Genomic DNA, 22,394 nt, shown 5'->3' with positions numbered 1-22,394 from the left:
AGGGAAAAATCCATATAATTCTTAAACATCAAAATAATTATGCAGATTTTGGCACATTCACCTCATATCGTATCTGAACGTTGTTTGCTTTTCATCCCACAAGCTCTAATGTAAAGGAATCTGCCTTAAAAAAAATTTACTTACATGTTCATTGTAATCTTCTTGGGGAAAAAAAGCAACGCTTAAACAAAAAAGAGGCTAAATAAGGTTTAAGAAGGCTCTCAAAATGGGTGATACAGACCATCATTTGAAGAACCAGCATGCCATCTGCATCTTGCACACCAGTTCTCTGGGTGGTGAGGAAGGAAATACAGAAAGTGAGTGGAAGATGCAAACTCCAGTGCCCAAGGGATCATCAGCATTGTGTCAATTACTGTGTCAATTACTGTAGCTGATGTTAACACAGGTGCATCTCTCATGGTAGCCTCTGGAAGCACATGCCTGGGAAGTACAAGAGCACTGATGTCAAGCAAAATTCTTTCCTCGTTTTTCAAATGGCCTCAATGCTCTCTCTCCCTTTCTTAGCACCCCTCTTTTCACTGATCACATCACTGATTTGGAGGACAGGTTTCTGCAGTTTTCCCTCCAGAGGCTGATGCAAGAGGAGACCCACCAGGGTCAGCGTATGGCCATATACAGCAGAGGACTTGATCTCCTCGTCCCACCTGCTGCTTCTCATCATACACTCGATACTCTTCGTGTATTAATGTCTGGAATGCCACCTCTGCCACTTTATCCTGGGCTTCCTTGCCCAGCTATGTCAAGCACAAAAAGCCTTTTCCTTTCCTAATCTCCTTCTGACCTGGCACATATGTGTGGAAAGAGAGGGACGGATGGTAAGATACTTATTTTCTTTTTCCTTTTTTTTCTTTTGTATCATCTAAACATTTCAGTGGTGAAAGAAACTCTGTCAATATGCTGTGGGTGATGAAGTGTAGTGTCGGGTTAGCTGTGAACAGACGGCAAGTTGTGGTCACCATCCCTGGCCAGCTGGGAATTGCACATCTCCTATCATATTTATTGGTCCCCCATCTTCTGTCACCTCCTCCTTCCCATTTACCCGTCATCCAGCTGCTGTCTCTCATCTTTGAAATCTCTGGGACATGGAAATCCAATTAAGATGATTATAGCCATGTAAGAGCCTTCAGCTGCCTTCTAAAATACATATTTCTAATAATATTTACACACTCGTTTCCATTCAAAGGCATTGTCAAACTTGACTTCCTATGTTGATATACATAAGCAGAAAGTCAGAGATCTACCCAAGGCTCAGAAGCCCAAGGAAAATGGATTTAAGGAGCTGTAAAGTACAGATTCACACCACCGGCAATGACATACCCTGAGTTATTTTGGGCACATCCAGAGTGTCTGAAGATGAATGGATCAGCCAGCACATATTTTAGAAAACCCTTTGAACCTATGTTAAGATATTCTAACAATGTTATACATCAAAATTAGTTAAGCAAATTCCTAGAGCAACTCAAGCAAAATACTCATTCAGCTTGTTATGAAAACTATAAATAAGGTAGAAAAGCATATTGTATATTATTGCCCTTTACACACAAACAATTAACAAAGTGGGGGACACTTTATGATTGACTCCATTTGAAAAATGGATTATACAAGAGCAGTATATTCTTGATGTCATCTTGTAAACATTTTTTGTCTGAATTTTTTTTAAAGTCTAGTTTCCTTTAATAACAGTGGTATGCCATTTTTTTGCTGGAAATTCTCTACGTAAATTCCCTATGTTGCTCCTAACTTTGTTTCCAGAAAACCTCCTATCTTTTTTTGCTTCTTTGCAGGTTATGTCCTCACTGCACAGGTAGTTCAGAACTTGTCTCAATTGTAACTTACTATCTCTATTCCATTTCTACAGAAAAGAAAAAAAAAAAAAAAAGAAAAAAAAATCCTAGACTTGAGTTTGGAGGTGCTTTGAACCTGGGCAGACTTAGCTGGCTGACATTCATCAGAGCTCTCCCACTTTAAAGCAAAGGATCTGACAAAATCACAAGGGTGCTGATAGTCCTCCTGTCCATGTTTTCACACAGTTGCTCCTGAAGGACAGTCAAAATTCTTCTGAAATGAACTCAAGAGATGGGGGAAAAAACATAGCAGAGAAGTTGGTGGGAATTCACCTGCCAACAAAGTTATGAAGAAGTAGGGGTGAAGAAGAGCTGTATATTGGTGGTATATTTCACCATCAAAAGCTGGAAGACTTTTCCCCAATGCAGCCAACCTTCTGGCATACCCAAATCTCCTTATGGCCAAAAATGTAGACTGAACCTTTGAGGGCTAAGGTGCAAGACAGCTTCACAGGATGTCTGCAGTCAGGAGACGGTAATAGCTGTCGAAGGGGGTACTCCACTCCATAGCTGGGAAAAAACTGAACAGAATGTGATGCTGGATTCAGGGCAATCCAGAGATATCTGGGTTAAGATACACAGAGGTATTTATATCTGGCTGTCTTCAAGATTTCACATCACCAGTATAGCCCAGGGACAGGTGATGCTAAACTTCCACTACTCCAAATGCTGCCTCTTGCAATACATGCAAGAAACAAAGCAGATGACCTTTTAACAGCCAGTGGAGCGCCTCAACCTGGATGCATCTTAGCACTCAGGAGTCACATGAGCAGAGAACCTGTTTTAGAAGAGTGAAGTGATGAAAAGATGTGCAGGTTCATTGTAATCTGAAGGAAAAGTACCTGCAGGAAGAGCCAAGCACTCTTCTTCTACACTAATGAAGTGTAGGAGTCCCTCAGCCTAGACCCAACTTCTGCAGTCTATCTGTGATGCATCAGGATGTCTCTGAGCCCATAGCAGAATTAGACCTTATTCGCACAAGCTCACTTTAGAGATTGCATGGGCACAAGGAAGACAGTCAGCATTTGGCCATACATGAAGCTCCCTTGAAATTCAGTTATATAGAAGCAGACAGAAGTTATCTGTGTCTGTGCTGCTTTTGCTGTGCCCATAGCTACTGCTCACTGTATCTCTGCAGGCTCCTCTCTCCATCCTGGAAGAGGTGGAGGAGAAAGGGGAGATGTTTGTTTCTCCCGGTCATGCTTGGAAGATGTATTGTGCCCATGCACAGCATTCCTCTCCCCCTCTGCCATCCCTTCCCCAGGGTTGCTCCTGGTGACCACAATAAGAGGTTAGCCAGACTATTTCAATTAGTGGCAAACCGTGTGGCGTGACTCCAGTGCCTCCATATGTTCATAAGTATATGCAACCACACTTTCCTTGACGCATTCCTCATTCCAGGGAAAGGCCACATCTCCACAGCTTGCTGGCACAAGTCACACAGGCAACTGCAGAAGAGATGGGATAATAAATACACACTCACATATATACACACATATATACATAGGAAAACTTGGCACCCTCCCACCCTCTCCCGTGTTGACTGCCACATGGTCCCCATCAATTTTTGTCAGAGCCAGCAAGCCAGCCAACAGCTCACAGATGCTGACAAGGCAATTTCAACAGCTGAAGGGACTTCTCTGCTTTCCTCCTCCAACCCGTAGGATTTTGGTTGGGGTTTTTTTGTGTGTTTGTTTGTTTGTTTTAAAGGCATCTGGTCCTGGAAGATGTTTCCCAGACATAGTATTACCATCTTCCCGGGTGCTCCTTGGCTAGGGTGCCACTTTCTGCATCTGAGGATCAGCAGATTCCACTTCATCCTGTGTGCAGATGGGGTCTAAAGCAAAGAGGTCATCATAATGTGCTACCTCCACTATCTCAAGCATCGCCAGAGGAGACTGAAGATCTCCCAATCTAGTTGCTGCCATTTATCCCATATTGGCTGCAGGAGCACAGATTCCATCTACTCCTCCTCCCTGAACAAAGCTGCTACCTTCCGGGGAGTCTCAAGGATACATCTGAGTGTCCAAGAGGTCCTCCTGTGAGGGGCTTCTCCTTCCATGTTATGTTTTCAGGGCTTTCTGCAGATGACCAAGAGTTTGTGTCTGGAGCCAAAGTCAGACCTGAATTAATGGAGATCTCCAAGAAGATATCCGACACATTTCAACAAATTTGCTAACACTTAATGAGACAACACATACTAGCAATGGCCCCTAGGCTTAGGTGAAGGGCAGGAACCACACTCAAGAGAAAGGGATACAGAAATATTTGGGGGAGAAAATGGAAAGCAGTGGTGGCAGAATGAGACTTTCAGTGAAATCCTGGTCCCACTGAAGCCCTGGCACCTCAAGCCTATCCTGGGTGAAGCTCAAGAACATCAGTCTGATGCCATGTAGGTTGGCGTTTTCAGTCCCATGAGAAGAGGCATTTTTGTGTCCTAGGCCTGAAGTTTCCCACCCATCACCTGTGCAAATCCTTCATATCTGACCCTTCTTACCCAGCTCAGTCCTACCCCAGGTCAGGAGAAGGGTCTATATTTGAAATGTGGTTCAACACAGGGAGAAATCCCCTGGTCAGGCGCCATCCTCCAACCATGACTTTGAAACACAGCTGTGGGGGCTGCATTTTGGAGGTAGGAATGCTCGCTCAGATGCCCAGAAACATCTGTGCAGGCAATAAGACTAACACGCACATGGTGGGAGGGAAGAGGGGTGAGAGCAGGACTGGAGAGACTGGGAAAGGACTGAAGTGAACTGTTTCAGAAGAGCGAGTGAAGTTTGGCAAGTCTTCAGAACTGAGGTGCAAAAGCAGGCCTGGCAGAATTATCCAGCTAGCAAAGGAGTGCTCGTCTTCCTCCACCCCAGCCTTGTGTCTATAATGGACAGGACAACTGAAACCTCTTCCTCATCGCTGAATGTCAGGTCATGTCAGCCCTTGCCTTGCAGTCAAATAAACCACACCACTCAAGTAGTCCAATTTCTCACAGCTGGAGGCAGCTGAACCTAGGAGATACTCAAGGAAATACTAAGTTCAGTGAGCATCTCGAGCCTAGATGGGGTCATGGGTAGAGGCAAGGCAATTAGGAGGAAGTGCTCTGACCACAAGCACACACTGCCTGTCACTTCCACCAAGAGACACATCTTCTGACATGAACAGGGATGTTATTAGCTGTCCAGACCCTGAAAACCATCCAAAGCTGATGAACCTTATCCAAACCACTATCCTGGGCTCAAGATGCAGCATCATAGGATTTCCCTATACCTATAGTATCATGGTGCTCAACTCTACGCATTATGGTATTTTTATATTTCTCTCAGAAGCCTTAGGTGTTGATCCCAAGTGATGACAGAAGGGGCAAGGATGACCATCAGCTTGGAGCTTGAGACTACAAGCTTTGGGAATTGGGCTGGGCAGCCTGGTCTCACAGAGCAAAATATCACCATTTCCAAGGACACAGAGAGTGAAAGATAAAGCACTGGGATAAGCTGAGGAATCAGGAACCCTACAACACTGCATTTTGTTCAGTGCTCTGTCTGAGTCTAAGGTGGGATGTAGAAACTTGTCCGTGACAGGGAGAGGGGCTACAACTGGAAAAGAAGCTAGAGGGTGAAAGCCATGAAGGCTGTCAATGCACAAGAATTAGGCAGCTTCCCCGAGCTCTTTATTGGACTGCCCACTGCAACTATAGAGCTGTCTCATGAAGCCAAAGTCAGGTGTATCAGCAGTGATTTGAGATGGATGAGCAGGGAAAAGGAATCTGACAGGAATCTGGCAAGTGACCATGGGAAGTACTGTTCCATCTTGCAGCTGGCAATGAGATCCACAGTAGAAGAAATTGGTTGTTCCTGCCACAGTTCAGGACTTCTAGTCATCTTCCTGAGCATGGATCCTGCATTGGAATTGAAAAAGAAACATCCCAGATTAACTCTTTGGTGTTTGGTCTGTGAAACATTCCCAGAAGAAGACTCTTTGGTGCATGATGTGGAACCTGTCCCCTGTATCTCACTCTTGAGATGCTCTTCTTCCACATTCCTGCCTACACATCTGGAAATATTAGAAAAATATCAGGAGAAACTTGAGGAAGTTTTAGAGAAAGCACAATGTGTAGGGAACTCTGTCCCATATTTCCAGATGACCGGTGACTTCAAGAGATCACTGCTGCCTCAGTGTCTGGGGTGAATCCCTGTTGCTGCTCTGCAGGTTAACAGCAGAGACACATGGTCCGAGAAAGCATGGATATGGGAATTTTACTTCTGTTGGTCCAAGTCTTTCTCCAGTCAGACCTGAAATACCCACATCCTTCTGTATCACAGTTGAGAGTAACAAATATCATCTGCAGGGAGGTAGGTAAAACAGAAGGAATAATTTGATTTGTCAACACTGTCAAACTCATCTAAGGCTAATTGTCCCTATCTCTGCCTAGGTCAGAGCTAAACCTCATCATCAGTCTAAAATCTTACTTACTGACCACACCTGGGTGGCTGGAGCCAGCCAGAGAACAGGGGCATGCAGACAGTTGGAAAGACATCCAAGCAGAGTTCAAGGAAAGATCTTGAGTTTCACTGTTAGTTGAATGAAATGAGCTGATTTTGCCAGTTGTCAGGCAGCAATCATAGCCCTGATGAATGACAGAATAAAACAAGTTCCTTCTGCAGCCAAATTCCATTGACACCTCCACAGAGTTGGCTTTCACCATCCATCACGACATCTGCTGATGTCCATGGGAAGGGGAGACAGTGTAGCTCTCCATCCCACCCTGGTTATTTTTACAGCTGGGAAAGGAGGTGGTGAACCTGGACGAGAGGGTTGGAGACTTTTCTAAGGCAGCTCACAAAAGCTGTGGAACCAGAGCCCCAGATCCCCAGACCTGCAGCTCCAAATGTGTCACTGGCAATGAACCCAGAAGGGCCAGGTTCCCCAGAAAGGAATTTCCCAAGTTCTGCCCAAGCAGAATTTTTCTATAGACAAATAAAACCTCCCAGCCAAGTACCTGTCTCCCCACTGGTGTAGAAACCTGAAATAGATGCTTAGAACTCATAAGCATCTCAACCCTCCAGGAGGACACAGCCTCAGGGGGTAAAGGCAGGACATTGGGACAGAGAGACCATCTATGACATGCAAACCTTTTGCCTGTACAGATAAGAGACTTTTGGAAAATACCCAACCAAACAAAGACAACGGAGCTGTGCTGATTTACATCAGATGAAGATGGGTCCCTTGAAAATCAATTCCAGGTGAGCTGTGTGGAGTGCCCAGAAGTTGCTTGCTAGTTTCTCTCACTCTCCCCATTCCCTGTTGCCATAACACGTTGAAGCTGAGGATTCATAGGCAGTGAAGAATGGTTCCCTCAGGAGGACTCGTTCCACACATGCCTTCCCAATAAGCAGAGTGGCAATGTTTAGAAACCAAATTGGTCATTGCTGGCAATTGTAAAAACAGACAAAAATAACAGAAAAAAATTTCACAATTTCCTGCATATTTTTCCTGATTGTTCCACAAAAAAAAAAAATGTTGGGTTATCCAAAAAAGAATGGCTTAAACAAGCAAAACATCAGTAATCACCTGCTTTGCTAAGTGTTTGCAAATAACATAAACTGTTTTTCTTAGCCAAATGTCATTCCTTTCCACAACTATCACCCCCTTCTCCCAGTTACTCATTGTGACTAACGGGAGGAGAAAGAGATTGTTGCCTTTTATTCACCAATGGATTTTAAATTCAAAAACTTTCATTTTAGTTGGAAAGCACTCTCCTTGCCTCCTCTTTGCCCCCCCCCCCCCCAGGATGGGTGACACCATCACGTCTGTGGCACAAAATCCTGTGGTTTTGGTCACTTAAACATTCATCAGTAGAAGGTAGTATCTAGCTAAGTCCCCTTTGGCAAACTAGGAGTGGTGGAACAAGACCTCTTAGCTTTTAACACTCCTCCAAGATGGCCAAGGTTCCTCAGCACATCCTTCATCAAATTCTCAGTTCTGCTAATTGACCTATCAAAGCCATGTTGGAAGAGAGAACTGTTTATGTTTATTTTTTTTCTGGGTTATAAATCTTGCCAGTAGAGCCTTCAAAATAAGAAAAGAAAAACCTTCTGACTTGCTGCCCAGAAACTCAATCCCAAAAGCCTCCTCCCAACCTCTGTTTACAAAATTATAAGCTTTCTTTGTCCTAACCATTTTCCTGTTACAATAATATTCTTCATTTTCTATCTGACTTTTTTTGGTGCATGGAAAATATGATTTCATTGTGAAAGGATTTCTTATGAATCAATACAGCAAAAAGAACACAGAGATGTTTGCAGTAAATCACTCTCAAAGTAGAGACACATAGAAAATGAGCTACAAGAAAAAGTAGATAATCCCAAGCCATTTCCAGATGGAAGAAGGTTATATTTTCCATACACTGTATCTGGTTTTTGTGTCACAAAACATGCTGATATTTATTTAATGTATTTTTTCTTGCACTGTGGAGTTATGATTATATGAAATGAGTTTCCAAAAATTACAAAAATTGGCCTGGTTTAGGTAATAAATGGAAGAACTGAGATACTGAGTTCAAACCAGCTAAGGCTCAGCCCCTTTGGAAGTTAAGAGCCAAGTCCAACAGCAGGAGGCTGACTTCCATCCACCGAAGTTCCCTCTGCTGCTGGGACAGCAATGACCAGGGTAGAGATCTGATTTTCCAGCAATTTTTGCAGTTTCTTTCATCCACTTCTCTGTGGCTAGCAGGGATGACACTTGGAGGTAGGCTGGCTTTTCCCCTTCTGTAAAGTGAACTCTGTCATCACCATCTCTTCGGAGAAGGCTTGGCAGGACTGAACGCCTGGCAACATGAGGAAGCCACTGGATCATGGAGTTCTTGGAAACACTGGACAGGGAACAGCCTGTTTGAGCAATGCATCAAACTGGGTGTTAGGTACCAAGACATTTCCCTAAAGGAGAGACATCTGAGAGCCATTTAGAGAGCATCTGGATGGAATCACTCTGGCTGAGAGGGACTGGGGTGTATCTGAATGGGTCACTCTTGCAGTGACCTAAAACTTAGACAGGTAAATGAGGGAACTACATCCCCCTTCCAAAAACTCCCTGAGACCTGAAAATCTGGTGAAAAACCATCCCATGGGCTCTTCATGGAACCATGGTTCATCAACACTGAGGGTGTGTAGCATCCTGCAAAACAACTGAGAAACCTGTGACTGTAATTGATACAATCCCAGACATGCAAGCAGAAAAGCAACTTGGGAAGAAATAAAAGTAAAACCAGACTTCTTTAAGCTGAGTCTAGCTGTGGGCAAACAGTACAGGAAGGTTCCTGTGCAGACATTTGGGGGTAAAATGCTCTAGAAAGGGTAGAGAGTTCTTGAATTTTAAAAACTAGTGAGAAAGATTGTTGTGCTGTTCACATAAAAAACGCACTGTGAGTCCAAGTTCCCTTTAGCAGTATCCCATATCCATCCAGGTTGGGAGGTGGCTGGGTGCTGGCCCAGGAAGCCATTTGCACTCTTGCTGGTGTTTTCTGCCTTGTAATTAAATTTCTGGCTCCAAAAAAGCAATATAGCTCTGCTGGTTATGTCTCACATGTTATTTGGATAAAGCACCAGCAAGAAGAGCTGGGATCACATAGGCCAGTGCGACAGGCAGGCAGCATAAAGGGTGGTTTCAGGGGGAGTAACTGATGTGCCAAAGCTCCTGTCCTTCATTATCCAGTTAATGCAACATTCACAACAAACCTGTCATCGGCTTTTCAGTTTTGTTGAACTGAAGAAAGACTCCAAATAATACATATAGATGCTCTGTAGATGGGCAGAACTGAGCAAAGGGGGAACTGGATCTTCACTATGTTCTTCTGCTATGAATTCCTAATCCTAAACGCACTGACAGGGGGTGGGACCCAGACCTGGTGGTTATGAGAGTTGCATGCTCAGTGAAAGTTCCTGAGGGCACGACCAGGTCCTAAGCAATGGGGGAGTGCACCAGCGCTAACACCTTCTCCATCAGGCTGTGGGTGACTTTCTTCGCCTTTCCATTGGCTGGGGCTGCCTCGGAGGCAGCCAGAGTTCTGTGTGCACCAGCTGCCTGCTCCAATTTTTTTTCTTTTCCAGGAAAAGCTGGCACTCTGGCTATTCCAGCCCTCCCCTGCTCTTAAAGACCTGACATTTTTGTAGTGCATCAGATACACCGATCTAGAAGAAGAGTAGCACCAAGCCTGGAAAGCTGGCCCTGGGCTGGAAGAAATGTCAATAGGAGAGGAAGTGTTTATTACACACGCGCGCGCGCGCACACACGCACACACAAAGCTCCATCAGCCAAGCTGTTTGCTGTCATCTTTGGACTGCTGCTCCCTTCTTCTGCTTCCAGCGATCCCATCGATGGGGACCGGCCGACCTCTAGTGGTGTGAACCCACAGCGCTGGCAAGGAGGAGCAGGGAAGGCGTCTACATTCAGAGCAGAGCATCTTCTGTGTTTATAGGTTCTTCCCCTGAATAATAAAAAGTCTCACAGGACTGGAGAAACCAAGAAGAGTGGGAGATCATCTTGGAGACCATAGGGAAGCAGTCACAAGAGCTCAGATTTCCAGCATCCCCTTGGGACTTGCATTACCAAACCTTTCAACATCTTCCCCAGAGGTGTTCCTCAAGTGCTGGTGGCTCTGAGAGGACACTTAGTTAAAATGAGGTTGAGAGAGAGAGCAGAGATGGGATAGCAGGATGCTGACCTTGAAGGGGGCTTGTGAGGTCAGGAGGAGAGTGGTCGGGGCCTCTGGGTTCACATGGGTTCACATCCCATGCTTTACAAAGCCATTTTTCTTTCCCTCATGCAAAAGTTTCTGAATCATATAAAGAGGAGGTGTCTCCCTAGCTCTCAGCAGTGCAAAGAGGAGGGAAGCCAGGAATGAGCATCAGAGCTCTGAGAAAGCTCACAGCCAAGCATTTTCTCCTTCTGGAATGTATTTAGGATCTCCCTTTGAGTGGGGCTGAGGCTGGAGCTGGGGGTCCCTGGGAATGAAGGATAGCCATTGCTTACAACCCTGCAAGCTGAGGCAGAGAGCAGCCAGACAGAGCAAGGCTGAGTTTTCTCTCACGTGGAACTCTGAGTTATAAAGATGTGCGAAACTTTATCTTCAGTGCTATCCATATCAAAGATTTCAAAGGGGGCTGCTTTAAGATGGGATCTTGACACAGGTTCCTGCTTCTCCTCACGTCTTACCAAATGACACTCTGCCAAAATGGCAGCTTGGCTGCTCCATATGTCCCAGGCATCCCAGGCATGTCCTACAAACCTTTCCAGTGCTCCCAGGGAGATCACTGCCTCCACAAACAGCCTCTCCTCTCAGCTGTGGAGGGTCCCAGTGGCCCCTGAGCACAATTTCCCCAGCTGAGGAACAAGAGGAGTGTCTTCCCTGAAGTGCCAGAAACAAGGGCTGGGAACATACATTAAAAGGTCTCTGAGAACAGCAGTAGCAAATTGTGCGCAGGGACTCCCTTTTTCCCTTCCACCCAGAGTGAGCACAGGGAATCTGTGGGGAACCAAGGAGGACAAGGCAAAGCTGGTGGATATGAACTTGACTTACTAGTACCAGTGAAAGAAGACATTTCAGCTGAGGTGCTCATGGCCATAGGTATCCAAGGACCTTGAACACTCACAAGGAGCCAGAGGCTAGCAAAGCTGGAGTGTTTGGAAACCATTCCATGCACGTAAGCCATGGCGGCATCTCCTAGGGACCATCCAAAATACCGCAGTAAAACCCTAGAGAGACTACAGAAAGCCCCCTTATGCTGTCCTGAGATCAATACAAGCTGTCTCAACAGGAGAAGGCTATATTTTGAGTCTCCACAACCATTTTCTCCCATCCCTCCCAGGCTTTCCTCTTTGTTTTTGCCCTTCTCAGCCCAGTGCACTTGCAAAATCCCAGTCCAGAGAGGGAGGCCACAAGAGCAGAAGCCTTTCAAGATTACCCCAAGGCTAGTGGGTGAGTGTTTTCCCCCTGCTCTCCCAGCTGGAGGAACAGGCAAGACTGACTCAACAAAGATACCCAGCAGCACTGGAAAAACTGGGATCTCAGTAAAGCCAAAGGCATTTGCTAAGCATCTCCTATTAGGACAGATTGCTCTCACACAAGCTGCCCCACAGACAGCCAAGACAATGAGGTGCTTCAGCAACAAACCTCTCTTCTCCTCTCCCCCCCAGCCCTCCTGGATGAGTGCAGTGCATCCCAGCAGAGCTCCCCTACACCAGGGCCAAGGTCGCTGCTGCACTCTGCTTTGATTCCAAACAATCTCCCCTCCCACATGCTGTTTTCATTAGAGCCTGGATCTTCTGGCAAGGGCACTGTGCACAGTCACGAGAAGCTGCTCACTGGTGGCTTGTTTTATCCAGTTGTTGGAGGCTTAAAGCAATGAGCTTGCAAATACTTCATTCCTCCCCCACACTCTTTCTTTCTTTCTTTCCTTCTTTCCTTCTTTCTTTCTTTCTTTCCTTCTTTCCTTCTTTCTTTCTTTCTTTCTTTCTTTCTTTCTTTCTTTCTTTTTCTTTCTTTCTTTCTTTCTTTCTTTTTCTTTCTTTCTTTCTTTCTTTCTTTCTTTCTTTCTTTCTTTCTTTCTTTTCTTTCTTTCTTTTCTTTCTTTCTTTCTTTCTCTCTTTCCCCCTCTCCTCCTTTCTTTTTCTTTTTTTCCCTTTTTGTTTTTTTTAAGAGAAAGAGGAGGGTTACTTAGCAGATAGCACTGGAGCTTGGGATTAGGAGGGATGAGAGAAAAAAGATCAGATGGGTCTTTCTGTCCTGTTGTGAATGCACATGCATATGAGCATAATTGTTTGTGTGCATGTGTGTCTCATACCTGGCCTCTCAGAGCACTCTTCCAGCTGCCCAGCATCATCACAAACTGCACATGTATGTTGTTGCCCTGAATCAGGCAAGAAAGCTCAGATCAGGAGTCCTGTCACCACTGCTAGAAAGATGCCCCATGCTGAAGCTACACAGCTGTCACTGTGTCACCAGGACAGAGGCACATTGCTCTGTGCTTTCGCTCTGACAGGCCCAGACATGGAGAGGAAGGAGCCTGAAGTCCAAAAGGGTGACCCCCATTTTGGCACCAAACACTCTCTTCTCTGCCTTTGACTGGGAAATTTCTGCTGGGACTAGCTGTCGTCAAGACATACTGATGCCCCAAGCCACAGGTAATGTGTGAGAAAGGCTTCGTTTTGACTGGAGGTTGAACTTCATGCCTGTTTCTGCCTGAGCTCTCTGTAGGGATGAGGGGTGCAAGCAATGGGACAGGGCAAATATGAGGGGGCAGCCAAGAGGCAAGAGGGTGTGAATCACCCTGAGCCCATCAAGGCATGAGAAGGCAGAGGACAGTTCCACTTCGGTTATCCCACCAGAAGAACATGAGGGTACAGCCAGCTGGAGGCCATCGTTGTGGTAGTTTGAAGCAGACACAAGGCAGAGCATGAATGAGGTGGGAAATGAAGGACCACTGAGTGTGTTATAAAAAACCTTGCCCTGTGCTGGGGCACAGACGCTGTGAAGAAGTTGCTTCATAACCCTTCATGGCACACATTGCTTTCTTTAGCCTGGCTGTAGCATGCTGGGACAGTCGGAACTCTTATTTGTCTCTACTTCGTGACTGCCTAAAACTGCTGGATAAGGGGCATCCAAGGAAGGACAATGACATAAAATCATAGAATCATTTAGGTTGGATCCTAAATTATCCTAAGATCCTAAAATCTTAGGATCATTGCGTCCAGCCGTTAACCCAGAACTGCCAAGTCCACCATGTAACTATGTGCGTAACTGTCACATCTACACGTCTTGTAAATACCGGCAGGGATGGTGACTCAACCACTTCCCTGAGCAGCCTGTTCCAATGCCTGACCACCCTTTTGGTGAGGAAATTTTTTCCAATACCCAATCTAAACCTCCCCTGGCACAACTTGAGGCTATTTCCTCTTGTCCTATCACTTGTTACTTGGGAGAAGAGATGGACCCCCACTTGGCTACAACCTCCTTTCAGGTAGTTGTAGGGAGTGATAAGGTCTCCCTGAGCCTCCTTTTCTTCAAGCCAAACACCCCCAGCTCCCTCAGCCACTCCTCACAGGACTTTTCTTCCACACCCTTCACTAACTTCATTGCCCTTTCTTGGGCAGGTCATTGGACATGGTGAGCATCAACTAACCAGGAAGAAGAAACCTGGCTAGCGCCAGGTCATCTGAGCTTTTGAATTAAGCTGACTGCCCGATTTGCTTGGACTGCATGGTCCTGTGGGAGCTGAGGCTGCTCAGTACTGCTATGGAGTGATAAGAGTTGCTGGCACTGAAGCCCTGCACAGGGTCATCTTTGGGCTGTACTCATGTGAAAGACAAGCAGGTTCTGGAAGAGGCTGCACAGAGCACACAAGTCTGGGACCAGCAGCGCTGGGAGTGCTCTGCACCCAGCTCAGGTGCCCTGACTGTGCGTCAGTCCTGCAGCCACCAGAGTGGCTCCCAGCCCCTTTGTCTCAGGGAGGTACAAACCCAGATTCATCTGAGCATCTGTCATCTCTGTCCATCTCAGGACCTCTGTTTATCTCAGGGATGTACAAACCCAACTGTCCATTGCAGAGCAGCAGGAGCATGACTCAGAGGTGTGCTGCGGGAGAAGAGCCACAGAAGAAGTTGGCTGCAGGCAAGGAGACATCACCTCCTGTCCAGACAGTTTTGGGTGTGCAGCAGTCCAATGCCTCCATCACTTGAAGACACATCCCTGTAGATGGAGCCAGAACCTCACAAGGCAGAAAGACAGCCCAGTCCTACCCATCACCCTCTCCAATTGCTCTGCTCTGAAAAGGGACTAGCCCAGCCTCTCTCTTCCCTGCCCTCAAACACTCCAGAGTTTTGTTTCCCCTCCCTCTCCAGGTCAACGATTCCCGAGTCTCACATTGCCCCTCTTTATTCAGTATTTAGCCCAAAACCCTTTCTGTTGTCTTTTCCTGTTCACCACAGCCATGGAGAGCGGGTAATTCCAGCAGCACAGGTTGCATGTTGATGCCCTCCTCTGAGCAGTAACATTCCCCCAGGATGATAATGAAGCCCCCAGAATCATTTCTGGGCTGGTTTTTCCTACCACCAGCCCTATGATGGACTTCCCATGCCCTGCTGGTTTGAATGAGCGCTCCTCCTGGTTTGGTGCTGCTCAGTTCCAGTCTGTGCATTGATAAGAACCCCAGACACTTGGGCAAGGGACCCTTGTCTCTCTAGCAATCGGTCTGAGTGCCACCATTGCATGCAGGGGTTGAGCAGCTCAGGGATGCAGTAATTCAGCAGCAGCATCCTGGACACCATGACAGAGTTTGCAGCTCACAGGGAGACACTACTGTTCCCATGAGTATGGCATGAGCACAGGTAACACCAGCCTCACAGTGGCTCCACAATTCCCACCCTGTGGAAGTCGTCTGGTTCCTCACCTTTGCCCAGACACGATGCTCAGGAAAAGTCATGTTGTATCACACTTTCTGTCCCCTGGGGACACTTCCAAGGGGGACTCAGCACTGCTGAGTAAAAGAAGTGAAAGGAGATGAAACTGCTCCATCCCCACTCCATGACCCTAGTTTTGTTCCAGATCTGAGGGTTGCTTCCAGCTTAGTCAAGCATAAACGATGGAGGCAGGGGACAAACCCACTAGCAGGGTTTCTCAGCCCAGGGTTTCCTAACTGTCTGACAGCATATCCACCCTTTTCTCCTGAGGCAGGAGACAGAGAGGAGAGAGGAACTTTGACGCCTTTCACAACCTCACAAGAAACATTCCCTGGATGGCCCAGGGTCTCCAGAGCTGGGGTTGAAATGAGAAAACAACACTGATTTGGGAACATGAAGGTGGAGACTCAATAGACATGGGAAGATGTCACGGAGGCAAGGTTTCCCAGAGTGGAGCTGGTGGGACCTGCCTTTCCCAGTGGTCACACCAGAGCCACTAGCCTGGCCTGGGGACAGCAGCAAGCTGCACAGAGGAAGACATTGAAAAGCCTGTACTGTGAGAGCTGGCGAGGGGTGGCAGATAAGAACATGCTGAGGAAAAACACAAACCAGAAGTTCCGGAGGAATTTTGGAAAGGAAATGGGGAATTAACTGCAGAAAAGGAGAGGGGGGCGGAATGCGAGGCAACAAATAGTCTGTCTGTGCCACCTCGACAGGCACTCACCGCCTCTCCTTCCTGCCCAGCAATGGCCGCCCCAGCTGGACAGGAGCAGTAGAAATGGGCAGGTGGCTGGTGCTGGTTCCTGGGGAGTTGATTCCAGCAGGAATCAGGGAAGAAACAAAACCAAGAGAAGCTTGCAAGAAAATACCATCCTGCAGTGTCAGAAAGAGCTAGGAGGTTGCAGGTCCCATCTTGCTTGCAGGTAGATGAGGGACAACTGAGGCCGAGGCCAACAGATGCCAGGTACCTCACATGGTCCTGTGGTGCAGCCTGGCTTGGAGGGCATTTGGTCACTTGGGTGCCCACCCACAGCCCCACAGATATTTCTGGGGGACCAGAAATCTTCTCCCCTTTCTTTTTTTACCTCTCTTGCCTTTGTCTCCCAGCACAAGCCCCACAGCACATGGTCCCTACGCAAGCAGCCCCCTCAATCCGCCCCTCGCCCTGCAGCTATTTTAGAGTATTTAGAGTAAGGCAGGAGGTATTTTTAGTGCTGCCGGCTCCCGGGAGAAGCTCTGAGCCTCTGAGCCGCAGCAGTGCTGGCGCCAGAGAAACTGCTGCTGCTCTGGCTGATATTTCTTGTATAATTAAACTCAATCCATGCCGGGGGCTGGGTCTTGGCCACCAACTCAGCAAGGAGGGGAAGGAGCGGAGCCAGAGAACCAGGGGCTGAGGGCTCTGATGGATACTGGGTATTGCTCCACAAATGCTGGAAAAGCCTGGCCTTGAGACTTTAGGGGAAGTTTTGCCAGGCACAGGGGAGCAGGATGGCTCTGAAAGGGGTAGAGAGTGGGATTTAATGGGAGCAGAGCCCAAACCACCACCTCAGCAAAGGCAAAGACCCCATACCAGCATCATCCTATCCAGCTCCCCTGTGGGAGATGGACCCAAAGGAGTTGCCCAAGGCTGAACAGACAGCACTTAAAGGCAACCTGGGAAAAAGCAACAGGATTTGAAGAGCACCCAGTGCCAGGGCAAGCTGGAGAGATCCCTTCTGGTAAACAAAAGCCCAAGCTGGAGCTGGAGCCATGTCGGAAGTTTGGGGGCTGTCTGGTTAGCCAGCATCTGGTGAACACAAGCTGCGGCTGGAGGCTGACAAGCAGCAGCACAACCCCTCCTTCTTCCCACACCCACCGCCCCGCGTCTGTCCGGGGGCCCCAATCTGCCATCGAGGAACAGGGGGAATGACAGCCCAGAGAAAACACTGCACCCACCAGCCTTTAGTTTGGGTTTGGGGGGTTTTTTCCCTGTGCAAAAAGAACAGAACATTTATTCCTACGCTCCCTTAAATTTCAAGGTACAGTTCCAGCAATCCAGACACCAAGCTGGCATTCCAAGCAACAGTATATTTTATATAACTGGGGTTTGGGGGTTTTTTCTTTGTTTTTACCACTTTATAAAGCCATACAATGAACTGCAAAGAATCCAACATCTGTACAATGGGAAGACAACAGAGGAGTGACATTCACACACAGACATGGTGCGACCGAAGTCATCCTTACACGCACAACAACATTATGGGCATAAAGATACAAAATATAATGTATTTTTTTTCCATCTATATAAATACACAGAAATGGGCGAGTCTAAAAGTTTGAAACTGTTAACACTGATTAGCAAATAAATCTGTAACATTTCCAAAGTAACAAAGACAACAATGACAAAAAAAAAAAACACGCATAACACGACGGCACAGGATCCGCCAACAGAAATGTCGTATTGCTTCCTTTCTTTTTTTTTTTTCCCTTTTTAAGGAAAAGAAAAAAAATTAGTAACCCCAAACCAACCTCGCAATTTGCAAAACAAACGAACGAAATGAAACAAGCCCCTGCGGGCTCCTTTGCTGTCTGATCCTCCTGCCTGCTCCAACGGGAATGGTTGCCTTTTGTTGATGCTGTTGTCTGGGTTTTTTGGGGCAGCTGGTTTCTTTACCTGCCCGACCTGCTGGGTGGGGATTTACTTTACACTTCGGTTCAGGTGGTTGAACTCGCTGGAAAATCAATGCCTGGAGGCTAGGTTGGGTTTTTCTCCCTACCTAGTTTGTTTTCCATGTGTGATTTGACCAGGAGGCAGGCAGCAAATGCTGCATCCAGAGCAACCCCAAACTTTACTCAAAACCATGAGCCCCCCCCATCTCCACCAGCAATGAGGGGCTGGCAAAGACCATGCGATGGGTACATCCCATCAGCAGATAACGACATGGATCATCTCCCAGAACAGCTCCCGGGGGGCAGAGCCAGACGCAGCCCATCGAATGGGAGCCCCACATTTCATGCATTGCAGGTGCCACTCTGTGGCACAGACAGCAAATTACCGCCCCAGGGAGCATTTCCCAATAGACAGCAATATCAACAGCAAAGGGAGGACGGGTGGGAAGGGGCTTCTCTGAAGAACAAACTGACACAAAAAGGGCACGTACAATAAACTTACACACACACAAAAAATAATATATATATATGTGGGGGAAAGTGCGTTTTTAAGGATATCTTTGGCAAGAATATATGCAGTTCTTTGTGCACGAAGGAGGGGTGTGTTTGTGTGTGTGTGTGAGCGAGAGAGAGATACCATCCGGCTGCTGACAACGGCAGTGTGATTACAACAAAACATATGCTGGGCTTAACTCGCGCAAGCTCGAATCTCAAATAGCATGACTGCGCTTAAAAAAAAAACCAAAGAAAAAAGAACAGATTATTTTCTGTCCCTTTTGTAAGGAAAAAATATCAACACTAGGTCCCCACCAGCCCCAGGACCTGGGCAATCCTCAATGCCACTGACGGTCTCTCCCGGGTACAGAAAGGGTAGTTACACCTAAAAACGTAACTTAAAAAAGGAGCTAAAAGGAAAAAAAAGTGCCTTTAAAGGGAGCTGATAAACACCCGGCTACATCATTGGAAGGTGATTAGCTGTGTGTTAAAAAAATAATATAATCATCAGATAATTTTGTTAGTGTTTGAGATTTGGCTACGGTCTAAATCTTCAGCTAGTGGGTTAGTGGGGAAGCCGTGAGTGGCTCGGGGCCCGAAGCAGGCATGATGCTATTGGCAGGTATCTGCTGGGGTCGGCTTCTACACAACATCTCTGGGGTGCTTAGATCTGTTTCATTTGTACGGGGAGAAAAAGAGGAATGGGAGTTTCAAGCACCGGTTTCCAAGGCAGCAGATTAAAATAAAATTACATTATTATCATCTCTTTTCTTAGCAGTGAGAAACCAAGTCTGAAAAATAGAGGCTTTCAAAAATATATCTTTATATATCTATAAACACAGTGTTTTCTCTGATGGGTGAACGGCAGGGTGAAGAGATCACGGGTGAGATTGTCTCTTGTCTCGCTTGAATTTCGCAGAAGGAGGGAATCGCTTTTTGGAAATATCAAAAATTAAAAGGTCTCAGCATCTGTGTGGCCAGGGAGCTGGGCGGGGGGAAACCCCCCCCAGACTCCCTTGTCCCACCACCATCTCACAACCAACGCCTTGCTACCCATCCTTTCACACTCGCTTCAGTACATCAGCACAGCCTCCGGCCCTGGCAGCCCTCTCTGGCCGCCCACACCGCTCACTCCCCCACGCACACACACACACACACACACACACACATCGCTCACACACACCACCCTGACACAGGGGGCCCCTGTCTCTTCCCCCATCTGTATTTTATCTTGCTCTGGATTTTCTTTTAACGTGCAGGTGTTTCCCCAGGGCAGGGGAAGGGGGGGATATAATGGGGGAGATATGATGCGCAGAAAGCAATATGGCAAAAATAAATATTTTCAGAGTGTAAATTTAACTTTTCCTCCTTAGAATTTCATTAGCTTACAGTATTTTGTCAATATAGCTCGTATATATATTATAGCTATCAAGGCAAGGGCGGTCCAAGGGAGATAAGCTCTCCGAGGGACTGCAGTGCTATGTTTCTAATTTTTGTCCCCAGTAGACTATCTGGGCCACTTTGCATTGAAAACTTCTCCCAGAAAGCTCTTGGGGGGAATATTTGCAGCAGAGGGCCAAGCAATGACCCCACAGCTCCAGCCAGATCATTGTCCCTGCCCCAAACCTGCACATGTGACTGAAGCATCCTCTGCCCTCTCCCCGGCATCACGGGGCTGGGACCTCCACCTGCTGCCCCCCAACCATGATCTCTCTCCCTGCAGCAGCATGGAGGCCCTTCACCCCTGTCACCTCCTGGCTTGCCCTCCTCACTTTCCAAAGAAAAGGGAAAAGCTGACAGCACTGAAGTCACTGCAAAACTATGGTGCATTTGAGGGGCACAAGCCTCAAGCCAGAAGGCTTTGGGGTTATGCATGTGTCAACCAGGGTGGCTCTCAGAGGACCTGTTACCTCCCCACTGAGCCAAAGTTGCCCAGTCACTGCAGATCCTTTCCTTTTTTTCTTTTTTTAATTTTAATTCTCTTCCTTTTCTTTTTTTAACGTGGCCTCCAAAACAAAAGGAGAAAAAAGCGCCTGAGTTACTTGCAGTCATTTGCCTTTCGTGCAACTTGAATGTCCATGCAATTTAAAAACCGCTTGCGTGTCTCTGAAGAGATAGACAGGGGTAGCCACGGGTCTGCTGCTTCACACAGGGAACCCACCTGTGCCAGCATCCGCTATTATTATAATTATTATTATTATTACATTGTATTACTTTCCTTTCTGTTTTGCTTTTTTGTGTTAAGAGAATGTGACAGGCCGCAGAAGAAAACTGCCAAAGAGGACTAGTGAGGGGAGGGAAAAGGGGAAGATGGGAGAGGAGGCAACTTTCTGCATCCTCCAGGTTCCCGGGGAGTATCTGCCTTCCCCAGGTGGAGGGCAGCAGGAGCCCCCACATCTCCTCGCAGGCTGGAGGGCACAACCACCCCTGCAGTGGTGGGGAAACGCCATGACCTGCCTCTCTGGGTGGACTCACAGCGTCTCACCTGTGACTGGCGCTGGGCTCCGGGTCAGCCCATGGCAGAGCTCCCCAGGGATAGGAAGGATCAGGACCAAGTTCCCCCATGTCCCCAGCAAGTTGCCAGGTAGTGAGCAGGTTTTGGGGGAAGCACAGGGACTGGTGAGGACTCTCCTCTGCAGCTGGACAAGTGAAGGTTTCTGAGAGCATCTCCTCTGGTGTCCCATAGACTCAGCCCACATCGTTATCTCCTATGGGTCATTACAAACACACAGCAGACATCTGCTGATGGAGATGCTGGGATAGAGCTTCTTCCACAGTTTTGCCAGTTGGTTCTTTTTTTTTCCAGATGGAAGACACCAGTCCTGGTCCCGCATTCGGTCCCAAATGGATGTCACTAGTCAGGCCATGATGCTGAAAGCTGGGAACACACCTCTCACTGCCGCCTTTGCTTTGGTCACCTTCCCCGCGATGGGACATGCATCCTGTCTGGCGTGACTTTGTGGCTCTCTTATGTAGGCGCGTGGTTTTGGTTCTTCTACGTGTGTGTTTGGCTTGTGTTGAGTTTTTAGGGGTTTCTTTGGGGTTTTTTTTGTTGTTTGCCGTTTTCCTCCAAAATTCCAACCCTTTTCCCCCCCCAATTCACTTCCCTCTCCCACAATGCACTTCCTCACACTCCTTCTCGGATCAGCTCCAAGTCCTTCTCCAAAATTCAAGAATCACCCGCAAGCACCACCTCATCTCTTCTGGCCAGAGCCAAGCATGACCCTGGAGACAAAGTTGACGATGGCTGCAGCTGGCTGGTCTGGGTCCAACTCAGCAAAGAGGTGGCAGACGTTGTCTGTGGTGCTCCCTTGCTTCCTGGCCACAAAGCCAAAGAGCCTAGGTGGGAAGAAGGCAAGAGGCTCATTAAGGTTTGCCAACCTTGCCCCCACAAGGAACACCACCATCCTCTTCCAGCATGGTCTTGTCCAACTTCCCCTCTTCAACCTCTCACAACACAGGGGGATACATCCCAAACCAGCCTGCACGAAGGCCCATCTCCCCTTTGCTGCAGTTTCTTTGAAGGTCAGTTTTTCATCATCTCTTGGCCAAACTCCCCTTGATCTGAACATCTCTGCCCCCCCCCCAGTCCACACCCAAGAAGGGACCTTCCAGATGATCACAGAATTGCCTTGGTTTGGGTGAGGACACTTGAAGCCAGAGGTGTGACGGGCTGACTATTGGGGTAAACCCTCTATGAGAGGAAGGCCTTGCAAGGACACAGGAAGCTGAATGAGACCATCTGGTTATTTCTGTCTGTCTCTCCCTTGATGAATAAAATGTCCCCTTTTTTTTTTTTAATTAGAACATGCAAACTCAAGTTATAAATACAGGGGGAACAGAATGTGAGACAGGCCCAGGCTATGGCATTTCTAATTGGGGAGGGGAAATATCCCAGCAGCTGGACATCCTAATAAAAACCCCTTCGCTAACACAATGGCT

The 22,394-nt window shown here is 47.3% G+C and overlaps 1 protein-coding gene across 5 annotated transcripts in view; it reads right to left on the bottom strand.

The window, feature by feature from the left end:
- Positions 1–17,268: 17,268 nt before the first annotated feature.
- TNS1 (tensin 1) overlaps positions 17,269–22,394 on the bottom strand; it is a 53,859-nt gene continuing 48,733 nt past the window's right edge. For all 5 annotated transcript variants that reach the window (XM_032692681.1, XM_032692677.1, XM_032692678.1 and 2 more), the window contains one exon: positions 17,269–21,791. In XM_032692681.1, coding sequence (XP_032548572.1) covers positions 21,647–21,791 — 145 coding nt within the window. In that variant the 3' untranslated portion in view covers positions 17,269–21,646. The remainder of the gene's footprint in view (positions 21,792–22,394) is intronic.

This window comes from Chiroxiphia lanceolata, chromosome 7 (genome assembly GCF_009829145.1).
Source record: "Chiroxiphia lanceolata isolate bChiLan1 chromosome 7, bChiLan1.pri, whole genome shotgun sequence".
Lineage (NCBI taxonomy): Eukaryota > Metazoa > Chordata > Aves > Passeriformes > Pipridae > Chiroxiphia > Chiroxiphia lanceolata.
Note: the sequence above shows the minus strand (reverse complement) of the source record. Positions and strands in the feature narration are given on the sequence as shown.